The sequence below is a fragment of the Camelus bactrianus genome, chromosome 12, assembly GCF_048773025.1.
Source record: "Camelus bactrianus isolate YW-2024 breed Bactrian camel chromosome 12, ASM4877302v1, whole genome shotgun sequence".
In the NCBI taxonomy this organism is placed as follows: domain Eukaryota; kingdom Metazoa; phylum Chordata; class Mammalia; order Artiodactyla; family Camelidae; genus Camelus; species Camelus bactrianus.
Genome location: NC_133550.1, coordinates 31,074,236 through 31,088,644, shown reverse-complemented (window position 1 = coordinate 31,088,644; position 14,409 = coordinate 31,074,236). Strand labels below are relative to the sequence as shown.

The following is a 14,409-nucleotide window of genomic DNA, read 5'->3' as shown; positions in this document are numbered from 1 at the left end:
TGTTGCTAGACACAGGTAATATTCATTAAATTCCTAGAAAACCTCAGTGAGTAACTTGTCTAAGTTTTCATTTTAATTGTGACATTTTGATTTCTGAGTTATATCATGGCTCTGATTTCACAAATAAGTAGTTCCTGTGATGAGCTTCTCAGAATGACTGCAGAGTATCAGGCAGCATATGAATGGATCAAGGTAGATTCATGTCTTTCCTCTTTCTACAGGGAAACTGGTCTCTAAAGAGATTTAAAATGGACCGGCAAGGTGTGACTCAGGTGCTGTCTCGCCTATCATATATATCTGCGCTGGGCATGATGACAAGAATCTCTTCCCAGTTTGAGAAAACAAGAAAAGTGAGTGGTCCTCGATCCCTCCAGCCGTCTCAGTGGGGAATGCTCTGCCCTTCAGACACTCCTGAAGGAGAGGTAAGGTCCCTGAGGCGTCTCTGCTATGTCAGAGGTAATGTCTGTTGGTGATGTTCTGCTTCTGTCCATCCCCCAGGCCATATCCTTTTTTGGGTCAGCCACTTATCTGGCAGAGAAATGTTGGTGTAGCCTGTCAGGACAATATCAATATCTTTCCATAACCAGCACCTACAGAAACATTTGATTTAGTATCTCACCTAAATAGAAATATGTTTCAGATTTCCTTGCTTGTTTTAGTTTAGCCCAAGAGTCAAGCCATGCAATGAAGAGGGGATAAGAATGTGAAGGAGAATGACAGAACTATCACCTTTGCTCACGAGGAGCTCTTTTTCAGCAACACCTTATTTTCCTTGGGTATACTTAGAGGACATCATAGTCACGGTTGCAGCCAGCTAGGAGCACACAGCCCAAGACCTGAAGTGGATTCCAACTCACTTATGGAGGAAACATAAGCCATTACCTAAACACCAAGGAGTTTAAATTTGTTTACATCCATAGCACCCACTACTTCCTGTATCATGGCCCTTTCTCCCACGTGTTTACTTGATTTTATTCGTTCTATTTGTAAACTTCTGGAGGAAGGAACCTTCTTAGGTTTACCATTGTATCCCCAGTTCCTACCACAGAGTCTCATTTGAAGTAGAGGCCCCCTAAATATATGCTGAGTGAATAAATAAGTTAATTATGACAAGTAAAACCTGTACATTCCAAAGTGTAGGAATTTGTTATGACTTGGGAGAGGTGAAAAATAGAAGTCCATACCGAATTATAATTTTTAGAAATTACCATTCTTCTCCTAATTTATCTTAAACCATATAGAAATTCATGCTAAAATTATACAGCTTGTCAAATTTGCATAACTTACACATCTTGAACTTTGGAATACTAAATTTCCCAGAGATTGCTTCCGCTAGTCTCAGTAAAGTACCTGTTTTGTGTATCACTATAGCAGATGGTTTTTAAGAATTGAAGGTGTAATCTTCACATGTCACAGGTGTCGCAAGTGTTTTTTCCTCTTACTTTGCTGTATTGCATCCTTGTTTATATGTTTGCTTTAGCTTTTTTTTTTTTTTTTGGTTATGTAGAAGTTTAAAAATATTTTAAAATTTCCTATTCACATAGAAATAATTTTAGACATACAAAAAAAGTTGCAAAAACAGTACAAAGAATGTCCATGATCCTTCACCTGGATTCCCCAAATGTGACATCTTATGTAACTATAGCAAGTTACCAACCTCATGAAATTAACAATGATAGTGGTATTATAATCTGCGGACCTTATTCAGATTTTGCCAGTTGTCCCACTAATGTCTTTTTTCTGATCCAGGATTACACATTGCTTTCAGCTGTCAAGTCTCCTTAGTCTCTAAATCTGGAGCAGTTCTTCGGTCTTTGACTTTTTTGACCAAGAAGCTTTATAGAGTACTGGCCGATTATTTTGTAGACTCTCTCATTTCAGGCCAGAAGTTTTATATTTTTATCAATATTTTCCTTTACTGTTTTTATACAGTGTCATCTTAATGACTATGATGTTCTATTTCTGGGATTAACAATCTAGGTAATCAGTTTCTTTTGGGAGGGGACATTTATAATGCCATCATTATTTTCAGTTAAGATTGTACTGTGTTGAGCATTTATGTGTTTATATCCTTGCTTGTTACCTTAAGATAAATTTCTCTGGCTTCAAGGGTATGTACATCCTTAAGGCTTTGCATGAATCGCCAAAGCATCTCCTATGAGGTTGTACTGTTTTACATTGTCCCCAGAAGAATGGTGAGCTGTTTTCAGTCAAAAGATGTACTTTGTGTTACTAATGTTCATGCTTAGAAATGACAGTCTTCTGTTTTTTTAGGCATGTGGTTTGGTTAAAAACTTGGCTCTTATGACACACATTACAACTGACATGGAAGATGGACCCATTGTCAAATTAGCCAGTAACTTGGGAGTAGAAGATGTGAATTTATTATGTGGGGAAGAGCTCTCTTACCCAAATGTGTTTCTTGTCTTCCTTAATGGTGAGTATTTTGTGGAGACATGATCCTAAATGGTCTGTAGGGGATGGGGAGGGAGTTGACTATTATCCATGCATTTAAAGCACAAATACACTTCAATTCTGGACGCAGGTTGATCTTAATTGAAAGTTAGAAAAAATGGGAACAGAATCAGTTATTCCGTTGGCTGGGTCATGTGGGTTCTGAGAGGATACTGGTGCTCATCAGAGCTAAAGGGTAACGGTGCAGAGACCTTTCGCTTTCTACCCTTTGGCAACTGCCAGCATGTCTACAGTGGAATAAGGCTCAACACAGTATCTTCAGATTAAATGTGTGAGATACTCTGCAAAAATAATCAGATCAGCCCTTACAGTGAGATGAATTGTATTTAGCACCTCGATAACTCATTGTCAAAGGCCTCTGTCAAGAGGGTCTCTTTCCTTCTGCTCATGTTCCAGTTGCTTCTTTCATGTACTCCTTCCACCTCCTTCAGAGTTCCCCAGAGACTCTGCAGCAAGTGTGCCTCATCCTTTCTGCATGTGACTTGGTGGTCTGGGTGGCTGTCCCCTCACTGGTGTGCTGCACGTGCTCATCGTCACCTTCCCCCCACACTCTTCTCTCTCTTCCTCCTGCTCTGGGAGGTGTTCACCAGTTACTGCGTGGGCTGGTGAGAAGGAAAACGGGGCTGTTCACTGCCTGCCTCGTTCAGCAAATCCCAGCAGCTAATGCTGAATGAACCCTTACTCTGAACTTTCACCCAGTAACCTCTGAATCCTCGCACTTACCCTGGGAGACAAAGTCCATTTTACTCACTACTCAGTTGATGATGGCAACAAAAGCAGTTTTTTTTTTTTAATTTTTCAGTTTTATTCGGTAGAATTGTTATAGGTTGTCTGCACATATATAATATATATTGCTTATAAATACATATACACAATATACTGCACATTTAAAAAAATTTACATGTATGTACTGTTCATTGTTTCTAAGAAGGTTTAGAACTTTAGCTTTTTAAACTTACATAGTTATCAAAGGAATAAAGCCAATCACAAGATAAGAGTTAATTCAAAAAGATACACTATTAACAGCAACATTCTTTCTAATTGCCAAGATATGGAAACATCGTCAGTGCACATCAATAGGTGAATGGAGAAAGATGCAGCATATGTATTGGAATACAACTCACCCACAACAAAGAAGGATACCTTGCCATTTGAGGCCCTTCATTCACTTTCCTTTTCTTCACTTCAAAAACCAGAATTTTATAACTGTCATAAGCATTTCCATTGTGTCATAAACAGCAAAATACCTAGAAATAAACTTAATCGAGGAGGTTAACTATACTCTGAAAACTGTAAAACACTGGTGAAGGAAACTGAAGATGATACAATGAAATGGAAAGATATCTTGTGCTCTTGGATTGGAAGAATTAACATTATCAAAGTGACCGTGCTACCCAAAGCAATCTACAGATCCAATGCAACCCTGTCAAAATACTCACATTTTTCACAGAACTAGAACAAACAGTTCCAAAATGTATATGGAACTATAAAAGACCTCAAAGTGTCAAAGCAATCTACAAAAGCGATTTAATAATGGCAGTTAGTAGGTCCTAGGTCCAGTTCTGAGTTCTTTACGTGAGATCTATACATTTAATCCTCACATTGACCTTGTGGAAGTGATAGAGCCAGTGTTCAAACCCAGGGTGTCTGGACCCCGAGTTCATAGCCCAGCATGGTGCTGACGGACTAGGAAAATGAGGCTGACTTTACCAGCGTTATTCAGCCCACGTGTGGTGGGGCTGGCTCTGGACTCCAGTCCCTCTGACTGCCCCTAACCTGTTGCTCCCTCCAGCCTTGTGGACTGGCTTTCCCAGTGCTTGGTAACAGGATTTTCAAATGACTGCTCAGTGCCACCTATCATTTTTACTGAGTGGATGTTTTAAATCCCATTAGATTTATTTTTTATTTCAGTCTTAAATATTTTTACTTCATTCTGCCTAGGTAACATTCTTGGTGTAATTCGAGACCACAAGAAGCTGGTGAATACATTTCGACTGATGCGAAGAGCAGGATATATCAATGAATTTGTTTCCATCTCAACAAATCTGACAGACCGGTGTGTCTATATTTCCTCTGATGGCGGAAGGCTGTGCAGGTATATGTGGCTGGGAAGAGTTCTTAAGATCTCTTTATGTTTACTTCTGAAAGAAATAGACATGTTTTTATTTTTGAAGCTACTTTAACCTCTTTCATTGTTAAGATAAGTTTAATTTGCTTAGCAAACACCTCATGAATATGCATACTGGGTACTGAGGATTCAAAGATTAATGGGAGTCAGTCTCTGCCCTCAGAAAGCTCAGTCTGCTGGGAAAAGGCAGAAATAATTAGTTATAAGAAACAACTATGCTAGTAATAAATACTAACCATTATTTATTTTCTTAATAGATGTACTATGTGTAAGGCTTTGTCTACATTCAGCCCTATAAGATTGGATTATTATTTTCATTTAACAAATGAGGTACTAGAGTTTAGTGAGACTAAGTAAATTACCCAAAGCCAGATAGTGGAGGAGTCTGTTTCTTACTCAAAAGTCAGTAGAATTCATTTGACTCCGACAGTCCTGATTTTACTTACTATATTCTATTTCTATGAACTGAGCTTTAAAGGATGAGTAGGACTGTGTTACTTGGATAAAGGAGGAAAGGAGAAAGGCTGAGGAATGGCAATAATGAAGAGAGTGGAAGCAGCAAGAGATAAAATAACATTTGACTCAATAGAAAAGTTAAGTGTCTTACATTCATTCAGCACATATTTAGAGCTTATTTTGTACAGGTGCTGTGTCGAAAGTGTGTGGGTACAGAGATGAATATGACGTGGTATCTGGTCCTTTGGGATATGCAGGGACAACAGCTGAGGACATCACCTTGTTTCATAGACCTTCACTTGTTTTACCAAAGTCATTCTTTGTGGACCTCCGGTGGTGTTAGGGCACTAGCCATAGTTAGAGTGGTGGACAGAGCTTGGAAGTGTGACAGAGCTGGGAGGGTGGACCGCCATTGTTTGTGTCTGTCTGGCATCCATTTTTCTTTCCAGTTACCTCTTCATTTTCCTTTGAGGATTGCCCTTCCCATTGGCAGTCTTCTTGGGACGGTTAGTCAGGTGCTCTCTCCTGCTCAGCCAAAGGTCAGGCATCTGCCCCAAGCCAGGCCAGTCAGACTCTCTCTTCAGAGAATTTGAATCCCAAATAAAATAACTCAAAGGAGGAATTGGTTGGAATTGACGCATCCTGTCAGTAGTGCATACAAGAGACTGCCTATTGCTCTTGCTTTTCTGCATCCTTGGGACTGTCCTAGCTCCTTTCCTTTCTGAGGCTGAGCATTTTACCTTTTTCTTTGAGTCTCATCCTTCTGGTAAATTCTTAGCTTTTTGGTAAATTTCTTTAAAATTTCTTCTTATTTTTTTTAGTAAATTTCATCTGTGCTTAAATTTTCCAGAAATTTTATGGTTTCCATTCTTTGCAACCAGAGAGCCCTAACTGATGCTGTCTATACCTGTGTTTGAATCCTAGCATCCCACTTGCTGACTTATGTGACCGTGAGTTTATTACTTAAGTCTCTGAGCCTTGATTTCCTCAACTATAAAAATGTAAATAACAGTGCCACCCTAAGGTTGATATCAGGTGTGGTAAGTGCCCCGCAGGGTGCCGGGCAAATGTTGGGTGCTTACTTACAACTATTAACATGGTGCAATTAAGGGTGGGAGAAACAATGATATGCTCTAGGTTACTCTTTTTTAGCATTTTTCTCTTTCATTACATCCAACATAATGTGGCATAGCCTAAAGAAAACAAATTCTTTTTTAGAAGTGATTTTATAATGATACAACATAGATCTGGCAGGAAGAATTAATAGAATTTATTGAGTAGAGTAAAAAGGTAACTGAGGCAGCTCAGTGTAATCCCCTCTCTCTCCTACCCCTGCTCTGTCATCACTTCTGAGTCTCTTAACCTGAACTAAACCACAGCCCCCAAATGAAGGAGGCAACAGGGTCTCTGCCTCCCTGCCAAGAAGCAGCTAGAATTTCGAGGTAGTGTTGATTTCCATGAAAAGTTCACCCCATTCATTTTTCAGCAACTTGTATCCCCCTTTGATAATTGTGCAGCTCCTCTTCTTAACTGTTTAAAAGTGCTCATTAGTCCTCAGATAGTTATTTGGACTTGAGGGTGGAGCGCACAAGTGTCTGCTGGTTCCTTGCTCCTCTCTGTAAGAGCCGCTTATCCAAATAGCAACAGCCCTTGACGTTTCAGTGCTGCGTGCCATCCTTTGTGTTGGTGTTTCCTCGTGGTGGTGAAGCCCTCAGAAGCAAATCACCACTGACAGTTACAGGTTAATCTACCAGAACGTGTGGACCAAAGCTCTCTACCTTTTTTGCCCATTACATCAGTAGAAGTCACAAAGTGAAAAAGCTTTATTCTCTGCAAACTCATACCCACTCTCTTTGGTCGTGTGTAGCTTTAGGTGACGTGCCCAGTGATGTTTATCCTAAATCAGACCATGCTAGACAATTGATAGTCATCAGATCTTCACCACAAAATGCCATTATTATTCTTAGTGACAATTCTCTGCCTGCTGGCTTCATGGGCAGACCCATATTCCCAGTGTGAAGTCAGGAGACACTTTTGGTATGATGCATTTACAGTTTTTTGTTTTTTTTTTTAAATGATATTAAAGGTTTTGTTTCCTTTCTACACTTTATTATTTCATATTGCCTTTTCACCCAAAACCAAGTATTTCCTAAGATACTTGGAGGAAGCACTGTGTGTATGTATATATGTGCACATGCACACATGGGCTGGTGTATGTGAGAGAAAGATAAAATAGGCCCCCATGTACTTACACATGCAAAAAATACCTGGCGTCTTCAAGCAATCCAGAAATAAGTGTGATTATATCTACAGCTTCCCTCATTTCACTGTAGTAAACTTACTTACTGATTTAATTCTCCTGTTGAACTACTATAAATCGTTTTTTTCCCTATTCTTTTCTATTCCAGACCCTACATAATTGTTAAGAAACAGAAACCTGCAGTTACAAATAAGCATATGGAAGAACTGGCTCAGGGGTACAGGTAAACAGCCAGAGTAACACTCCTCAGTCTCCTTAATACTCATTTATGTAATCTAAACAGAAGTAACATTATTTGATCTGAGCTTTTAAGAAAAGTATATTTTCATTTTTAGTCTCTTAATTCCTCTCTACCAACTGTAGCAACCTGTTAAAAACCTATTCTCTGTGTGAACTTGCTTGGACATTGTGAAATATTTATCAATTTAGATTGTGAGGATTACAGTCTTACAGTCTTGGTGAAGTTAATGCACTATTAAGTGTTTCCAGTAAGAGAAGGATATGTTGATATAGACACAGAGGGTCTCTTATCATAGGGGTTTTTTAAAGTATAGAAGGTATTTTTAGAAGTGGGACCGTATTGACAAGAATCACAGATGTTTTACTGTTCTTATTCTGGTGATTTGTGATCGCTCTATGATCTAAGAATAACGTGTCAAGTATCCCAATGTATTGATACTCTTTGGAAGAGAAAGATGCTTTGGGCCTAAATGAAAGCACATATCTTCCATTATTGCATATAAAATGCTGCAGTGAAATAATTTTTAATAATGTCCATTTCACCAATATTTTCCTAGAAACTTTGAAGATTTCTTACATGAGAGTCTGGTTGAATATTTAGATGTAAATGAAGAAAATGATTGTAACATCGCACTCTATGAACATACAATTAATAAGTAAGTAGGATCCATAATAACCATAATTAAAACCTGTTCTGATTACAGAAACTACCTACTTTTTTCATTCTATCCTCAGTTCTTCTATTCTGTGCTTAGTAGGAACTGTTAGAAGTATACTGTCTTATAATGAAGTGTAACCCACTGTTTATCCCAAGAGTGTGACAAAACCACTAACAAATTATCTTTTTAATTATCTTTCCTGTTCATTTTACACTGAGTGTGTATTTCTTACAAGAAATTGCTCCTCTGATTTTAATATTTGTTTACTGCCAAAATTGAACTAATGCATCAGGCTACATAATGTGTATTTCTCTCTTCTAGAGGGGATTTTGTCAGTAGATGTCTGAATTCTTATTGCCAGTGCAGGGATTCCCTACATATTGTGTTGTAAAGGTATCTTTAAACTTACACACAATAGAGACATGAAATGGTAATATGTTCACAGTATTTCTTCTAGAACAGTGATATTTTTAGAAACATCTGTGTTCCATTTGGAACACATTAGAAGACATTTATATAACTTGCTTGTCTGATGCATGTGGCTGATGTGCGGCTTCCCTGAAACTAGTGCAGTTATATTGTTAAATAGTTAGGGAGTTTAATACTACCACCTGATAACCATTCATATCTTCAACCAAGAAAATACTTTTCTGTTTACTTCTGTCAGATCAAGTATACTATTTTAGTTTTGTCTTATTATAAGTTAGTAAATAGTGCTTTTCTGTCAGAGTTTTTATTCCTTAAAGGTATGAGCCTCATTTCAAGACTGACTGTGTATAAAGGAGAACTGTTATGTAGTAACCCCACAAATAGGAGTTCCACCCTTGTTACTCAAGCCAGAAACCTGTTTCAGCCTTGACTTCTCTTCTCCTCTACACTCACATCTAATCTCTCAACATACCATGTGAATTTTCAGAATATACCCGGAATCTGAGCTTTTTCACCACCTCCCCTTCAACCCTCCTGCAGGCCATTGCTGGTCTGGATCCTTGGAAAAGACTCCTGGCTGTGTTCACACTTGCTCCCATATAGTCTGTTCTTAATAGATCAGAATGTCTTGTCACTCTCTTCTCAAATGCCACCTCTTACTCCCCCCCAACCTCACCACCACCCAGTGGCTTTCCATCTCCCTCTGAAGCCCTTTCAGAGGCCTTCGAGTTCCTCCATGGAACTTATGGCTACAACATCATTTCTTCCCTCTCCTCCCTCACTCTGTTTTAACCACTGGATTCTTCACACACCACAGGCATGCTTCTGCCTCAGCACCTCTGCCTGGAACGTGCTGGAACGTACCTGCGTGGTTCACTCCTTCACCTCCTCCAGGTCCTCACCCAGGCCTCACGCTCTCAGTGGGTTTTCCTGACCACCCTATTCAAAGTAGAAACCCTCCTCTGGTCACCCCTTCTAGCTGCTTTATTTTTTCAGTGCTTAAATCCTTAAATAAAATCTGTAAAATGTGTATTTTATTGATGTATTTGTGTATTGTCTCAGTATCACACAGTCACCAAGCTATCTCATATATCAAATTAATTTTATTCTGAAAGTAGGAAAATAATGATACCAATTCATAATACTTATGACATTTTTTAAAATGTAGAAATGCATAAAGTGAAAGCATGAGTCCTCTTCCTTCCCCATCCCACTAAACTCCATCCCCAAGAAGTAGCCAGTGTTAATGGTTTAACATGTACTCTTCTAGATTTTTTCTCAGTGAATACAAACATACATATAGGGTCTCATACAATGTGTGAGACAATGGCAATCAATGTATTTTCAGTGTCTTGATGTTTTAACTTAACGTTATTAGCATTATCATCCTGGATATTTTTCCATATTAGTGTATGTGTGTGTATATACATATCTTTTATTATTTTAATTGCTTTTTATTTGTCTGATTACACATAAATAACTTATTTTACTTGTTCCCCTATTGATGATTATTTACACTGTTCCCAATTTTTTAACTGTTATAAGCTACAAGTTACTTGGTCTTAATTTGAGCTAAATTTAAGGCCTTTATGTACAGTGAATAAGAAGTCTCCTATTTCCTAGAAACTAAGGGTGATTATAATTTTGAATAATAATATTCCTTTCTGATTTGTAAAATTTAAATCCAGACTGTTTGGACTTTCAATAATTATTGGACAATATATGATCTTATGTATGTTGTTGTCATGAAAAAAAAAAAGAAACTTAGATCTATACCTTCTTCATTTTCAGCTTACCTAAATCTTTATGTCAGAAAAAGTTACTTTTATTTGCATATGGAATGTCAAATTGGCTAATATGTAAACAAAACAGTACATTTTAAACAAACTGTTTTATTCTAGGCTATAAAATGTCACTTTAAGCTGATTCTCTTTAAAAAAAAAAAAAAAAAAACAAAGAAAACAAAACCTAGAGCCCTTTCCCTCTGCTGACAAAGGCCTAAAGTGTCTGAGAGGATTGGGGTTCTGAGAGGTCGTAAGGTCAGAACTATATTCTTCAAACCAAGAACTACATGGAAGGCATCCTCTCTAACCAAACTAGGGACATAATTCAACACACGTGTATTGAAAAAAACAGATGGATAACTGGATAAGTGGGAGATCTTTTGCCACATACATTGCAGCTAATTTTCCATGATGTGTTGAGTTATCTTGGAAATCACATCTCTTCAGAAGTACTGTAAACTTTTGAAACAATAATTAAAGTTATGCCTCAGAAACACTTGAAGGGATAGAGGATCATTGGAGACCATAGATCCTGGATGTGAAATCTGTTAACTTTCAGCAAGACCTAAAAACCATCTGATGGCCCTTTCCCTCTCAGATATCTGAGTTGCTTTATCATTTAGCCAAAACTGAGTTTTCTGCCAAATACATTATGAAAGAAACAAAGATTCTAACATCTACCAGGTAGAGTCTTACTTTGTGCTCAGTACCTATAGCTGAGCTGTCTAGTAAAAATATAATGCAGATTACCGTATAACTTCAAGTTTTCTAGTAGTGAATTAAATAAGAAGAAACAAACGCAATTAATTTTAGTAATTTTATTTACTCTGATATAGCTAAGATACTATCATGTCAATATATAATCAATATAAAAATATTGAGATATTTTAATTTTTTCCCTACTAAGTCTTCAAAATCTGGTGTGCACTTACCCCACATCTCAATCTGGATGCTAAGTTTTCATTGGAAATACTTGATCTGATTTCGTAACATATAAACTTGAAAAAGTAGACTAATAAATGTAAGTGGTTACAGATATAACTAAAAGGTTTTAAATAACTGAGCTGAGTTATTTCAATTTAAATTTGAGCTTTAAAATGTAAGATAATTAAAATTAAGTAAAGTTAAAAATTACACATACTAGTGTAATTTTTCAAGTGCTCAATAGTCACATTTAACCAGTGGTTACAGTATAGGTCCCCATAGGTGTATGGTAACTATTCTTAAAGGGGATATATTCCTTTCTCTAAAATGGTGATATAGCTTTCTCATTGATATAAGTTAGAAAATCAAGATACTCATCCATGTGGATATTTTTGATATTGCATTTCTATGTGCTTAATACAGCCATTTCTTTACAAGTGTTGTTATTATTATTAGTTAATATTATATAGGCATTCCATATTGTCTCCCTTGTATTTCTACAAATAATAAAAGTTTCACTTTTCAGTTTCACTGAAAAAAATAATTTACTTTACTTTATTTTATTTAAGTATTATTTTTTCTATCAGTTTTACTAGCATCAAATTTTATTTTTGAGGATTTATTATATAAATTTATAATATATGTTCATATATATAAATTTGTACATATTTACGTAAATTTAAATTTTATTATACCTTTTAAGAGATGTTTATTTTAGTACTTGGTGCCTAAGATGTATGATTCTTAATTAACTTGATAGAGATACTACCCACTTGGAGATTGAACCCTTCACTCTTCTCGGCGTTTGTGCTGGCCTGATCCCGTACCCTCATCATAACCAGTCCCCAAGAAACACGTATCAGTGTGCCATGGGGAAACAAGCCATGGGTAAGATTGCCTTGTTGAAATTGGTTCTAATACTTGGATAAAAGAGTTAAGTCTTTATTCTTACCTCACTGGTATCGCATGTTTGGCCAAGTCAGGTGTTGCTAACACCTGAGTGTCACCAAACTCGGGGTTGCCTGTGGAATTCTGCAATGCTTGCAAGTGCCCCTGTCATGTCTAAAGCTTAAGCAAAAATGGGGAAAACCTCCCTGAACTTGACCCCTTGACCAAAGGGACATATAATGAATGTCACAGAATTTTGAGAGGGTAGATGATATAAAGGGAAAAGCCCTATATAAATGTCAGTTGTTAACCAGGAGAGATGGAAGAAAGAGCAGAAAAACTTAAGGCTAAGGGAGGGGAGGGAAAGACAATAGAGATAAAGATGCACAGTGTGTATTAGAATGTGCTTAGTAATTTTCTGGATGACAGTCATTGAACCCATTGTATGTTTGCAGCTGCTCCTATACCTCCCAAAACATTCAATTGTCATACCAATTTCTGAAGTTATTTTCCTGTCTTCTTTCTATTTTTTCCCCTTTCATTCATTCATCTATTAATTTATTTATCATCTGTAATAATTATTGAACATCAACAATAGACGAGACAGTGGGGCCAGAAATGAGACAGAGCCCTGTCCTCAGTGAGTTCACAGTCTAACAGGAGAGTCCAGCAAATAAAACAGTAGTTCAGTGTGGTCTAATAAATGCTGTAATAGACTGATAGTTAGAATCTAAGGGAGTAGGAGCAGAAAGGATACCTAAGGTTAGAGGGTAGGTTGTTTCTGAAGAACAGAACTGAACTGAGTCTCGAAGGACACTGAGTATTTTTCACAGGTATGGAAACATAAGCAAGCAGAACACGGGAAAGCCTCAGTGCTTTGGTATGGCTGTTTTGTGTTGTGTATGTGGGCATAGAGGCGTGCTGGAGAGATGACGTATGTTGAGGAGTTTGGATTTTGTCTTGAAGGGGATCCAGAGAGGATACCAACAAAAAAAATTTGCTTACAAACTTTTTTCTGAAATGTTTTTAAGACTCATTTAAATCCTGATAAGTTTAATAAGTTTTATTTTCAAATGTGTCTGTGACATCATTATGACTTGCCATCTCTGATTTTAAGTACTATACAGGGAGGTTCATAAAGTAACTGTAAAAGATTTTTGCATTGCCTTTAGGTAACAACCAGAATGTAGTTTTAGCTTCTCAGTTACTAACAACTAGCCGTATTTGACCATAGCTTGACAATTAAGAAATTCTGTTTTTCGTTATGGATAAAGAGTGTGTATTTCTTTTCAATATTGCCTTTTTGTTGGCCACGAAGAAGTAAGAAGCATGATGTCTTCTTACCATTTACCTGAATGATGTAATGCCTGGACAGTTCAGAATAATTCCCAGTGGGAAAATCTAAACAGCGGCTCATCAATTTAGCCTTTCCCATTCATCCTCAGCAGCAGTGTAGGCTGATTTCCCGCTTGTGCTTCTGACTTGCTAACAAGTTGAAATATACAGTACTGAATCCTGTGTGTCATGAAAGGGCTATCACTTCTATTGGGTTTACCAAACCATTTTGTTTCATGATGTGAATCCTGGCTGAAACAATACACCTTTTGTGTAGAACCTTCAGCAGAATTAACGGAAGACTAATCACTTTATCGCTAATGCCTCTCTTTAATGTGTTTGAAGATTGAAACAGAAAAGGCTGCATCTATCTCCACTTAGGGGAAATTTTTTTTTTTTTAATAAAGAAGAGACTTGAAGGAAAGAAATAATATTTGTATTTTTGTAACTCCCCTCCCTACCCAAAAAAAAAAAAAAAAAGCCTTCATTTTGTAGCCATGAGTATCTGAAACGTTCGGTTAGTTACCACACACAGTTAAGCAGGATCAGTGTGTACAGAAAGCCAATTCAGTGTCTGTAGAGTTCTTTTGTAGTTTTCTGTGTGAAGGTTTTTTTTCTCGTTTTGTTTTGAGTGTCATTTGCAATTCATTGTCTGTGTTTTCTGAGGTTGGTGTATTCAGCTGCTCTGACCCTGGGTCCTGCACATTTAGCTCCTTGGATACAATCCTCTGACGTTACTGCTGACGCTAGGAAGACAAAAGCCAGTGAATATCTTAAGTAATAAAAAAAAAAAAGCCTTTGTTACTGTTTATTATTATCAAACACCTGACT

General features: G+C 37.2%; 1 protein-coding gene across 5 annotated transcripts in view; it reads left to right on the top strand.

The window, feature by feature from the left end:
- POLR3B (RNA polymerase III subunit B) overlaps positions 1-14,409 on the top strand; it is a 105,331-nt gene that overhangs the window by 45,943 nt on the left and 44,979 nt on the right. For all 5 annotated transcript variants that reach the window (XM_010970465.3, XM_045506960.2, XM_045506961.2 and 2 more), the window contains 6 exons: positions 222-422; positions 2,275-2,437; positions 4,417-4,570; positions 7,468-7,542; positions 8,117-8,215; positions 12,116-12,243. In XM_010970465.3, the coding sequence (XP_010968767.1) occupies positions 222-422; positions 2,275-2,437; positions 4,417-4,570; positions 7,468-7,542; positions 8,117-8,215; positions 12,116-12,243 (820 nt within the window). The remainder of the gene's footprint in view (positions 1-221; positions 423-2,274; positions 2,438-4,416; positions 4,571-7,467; positions 7,543-8,116; positions 8,216-12,115; positions 12,244-14,409) is intronic.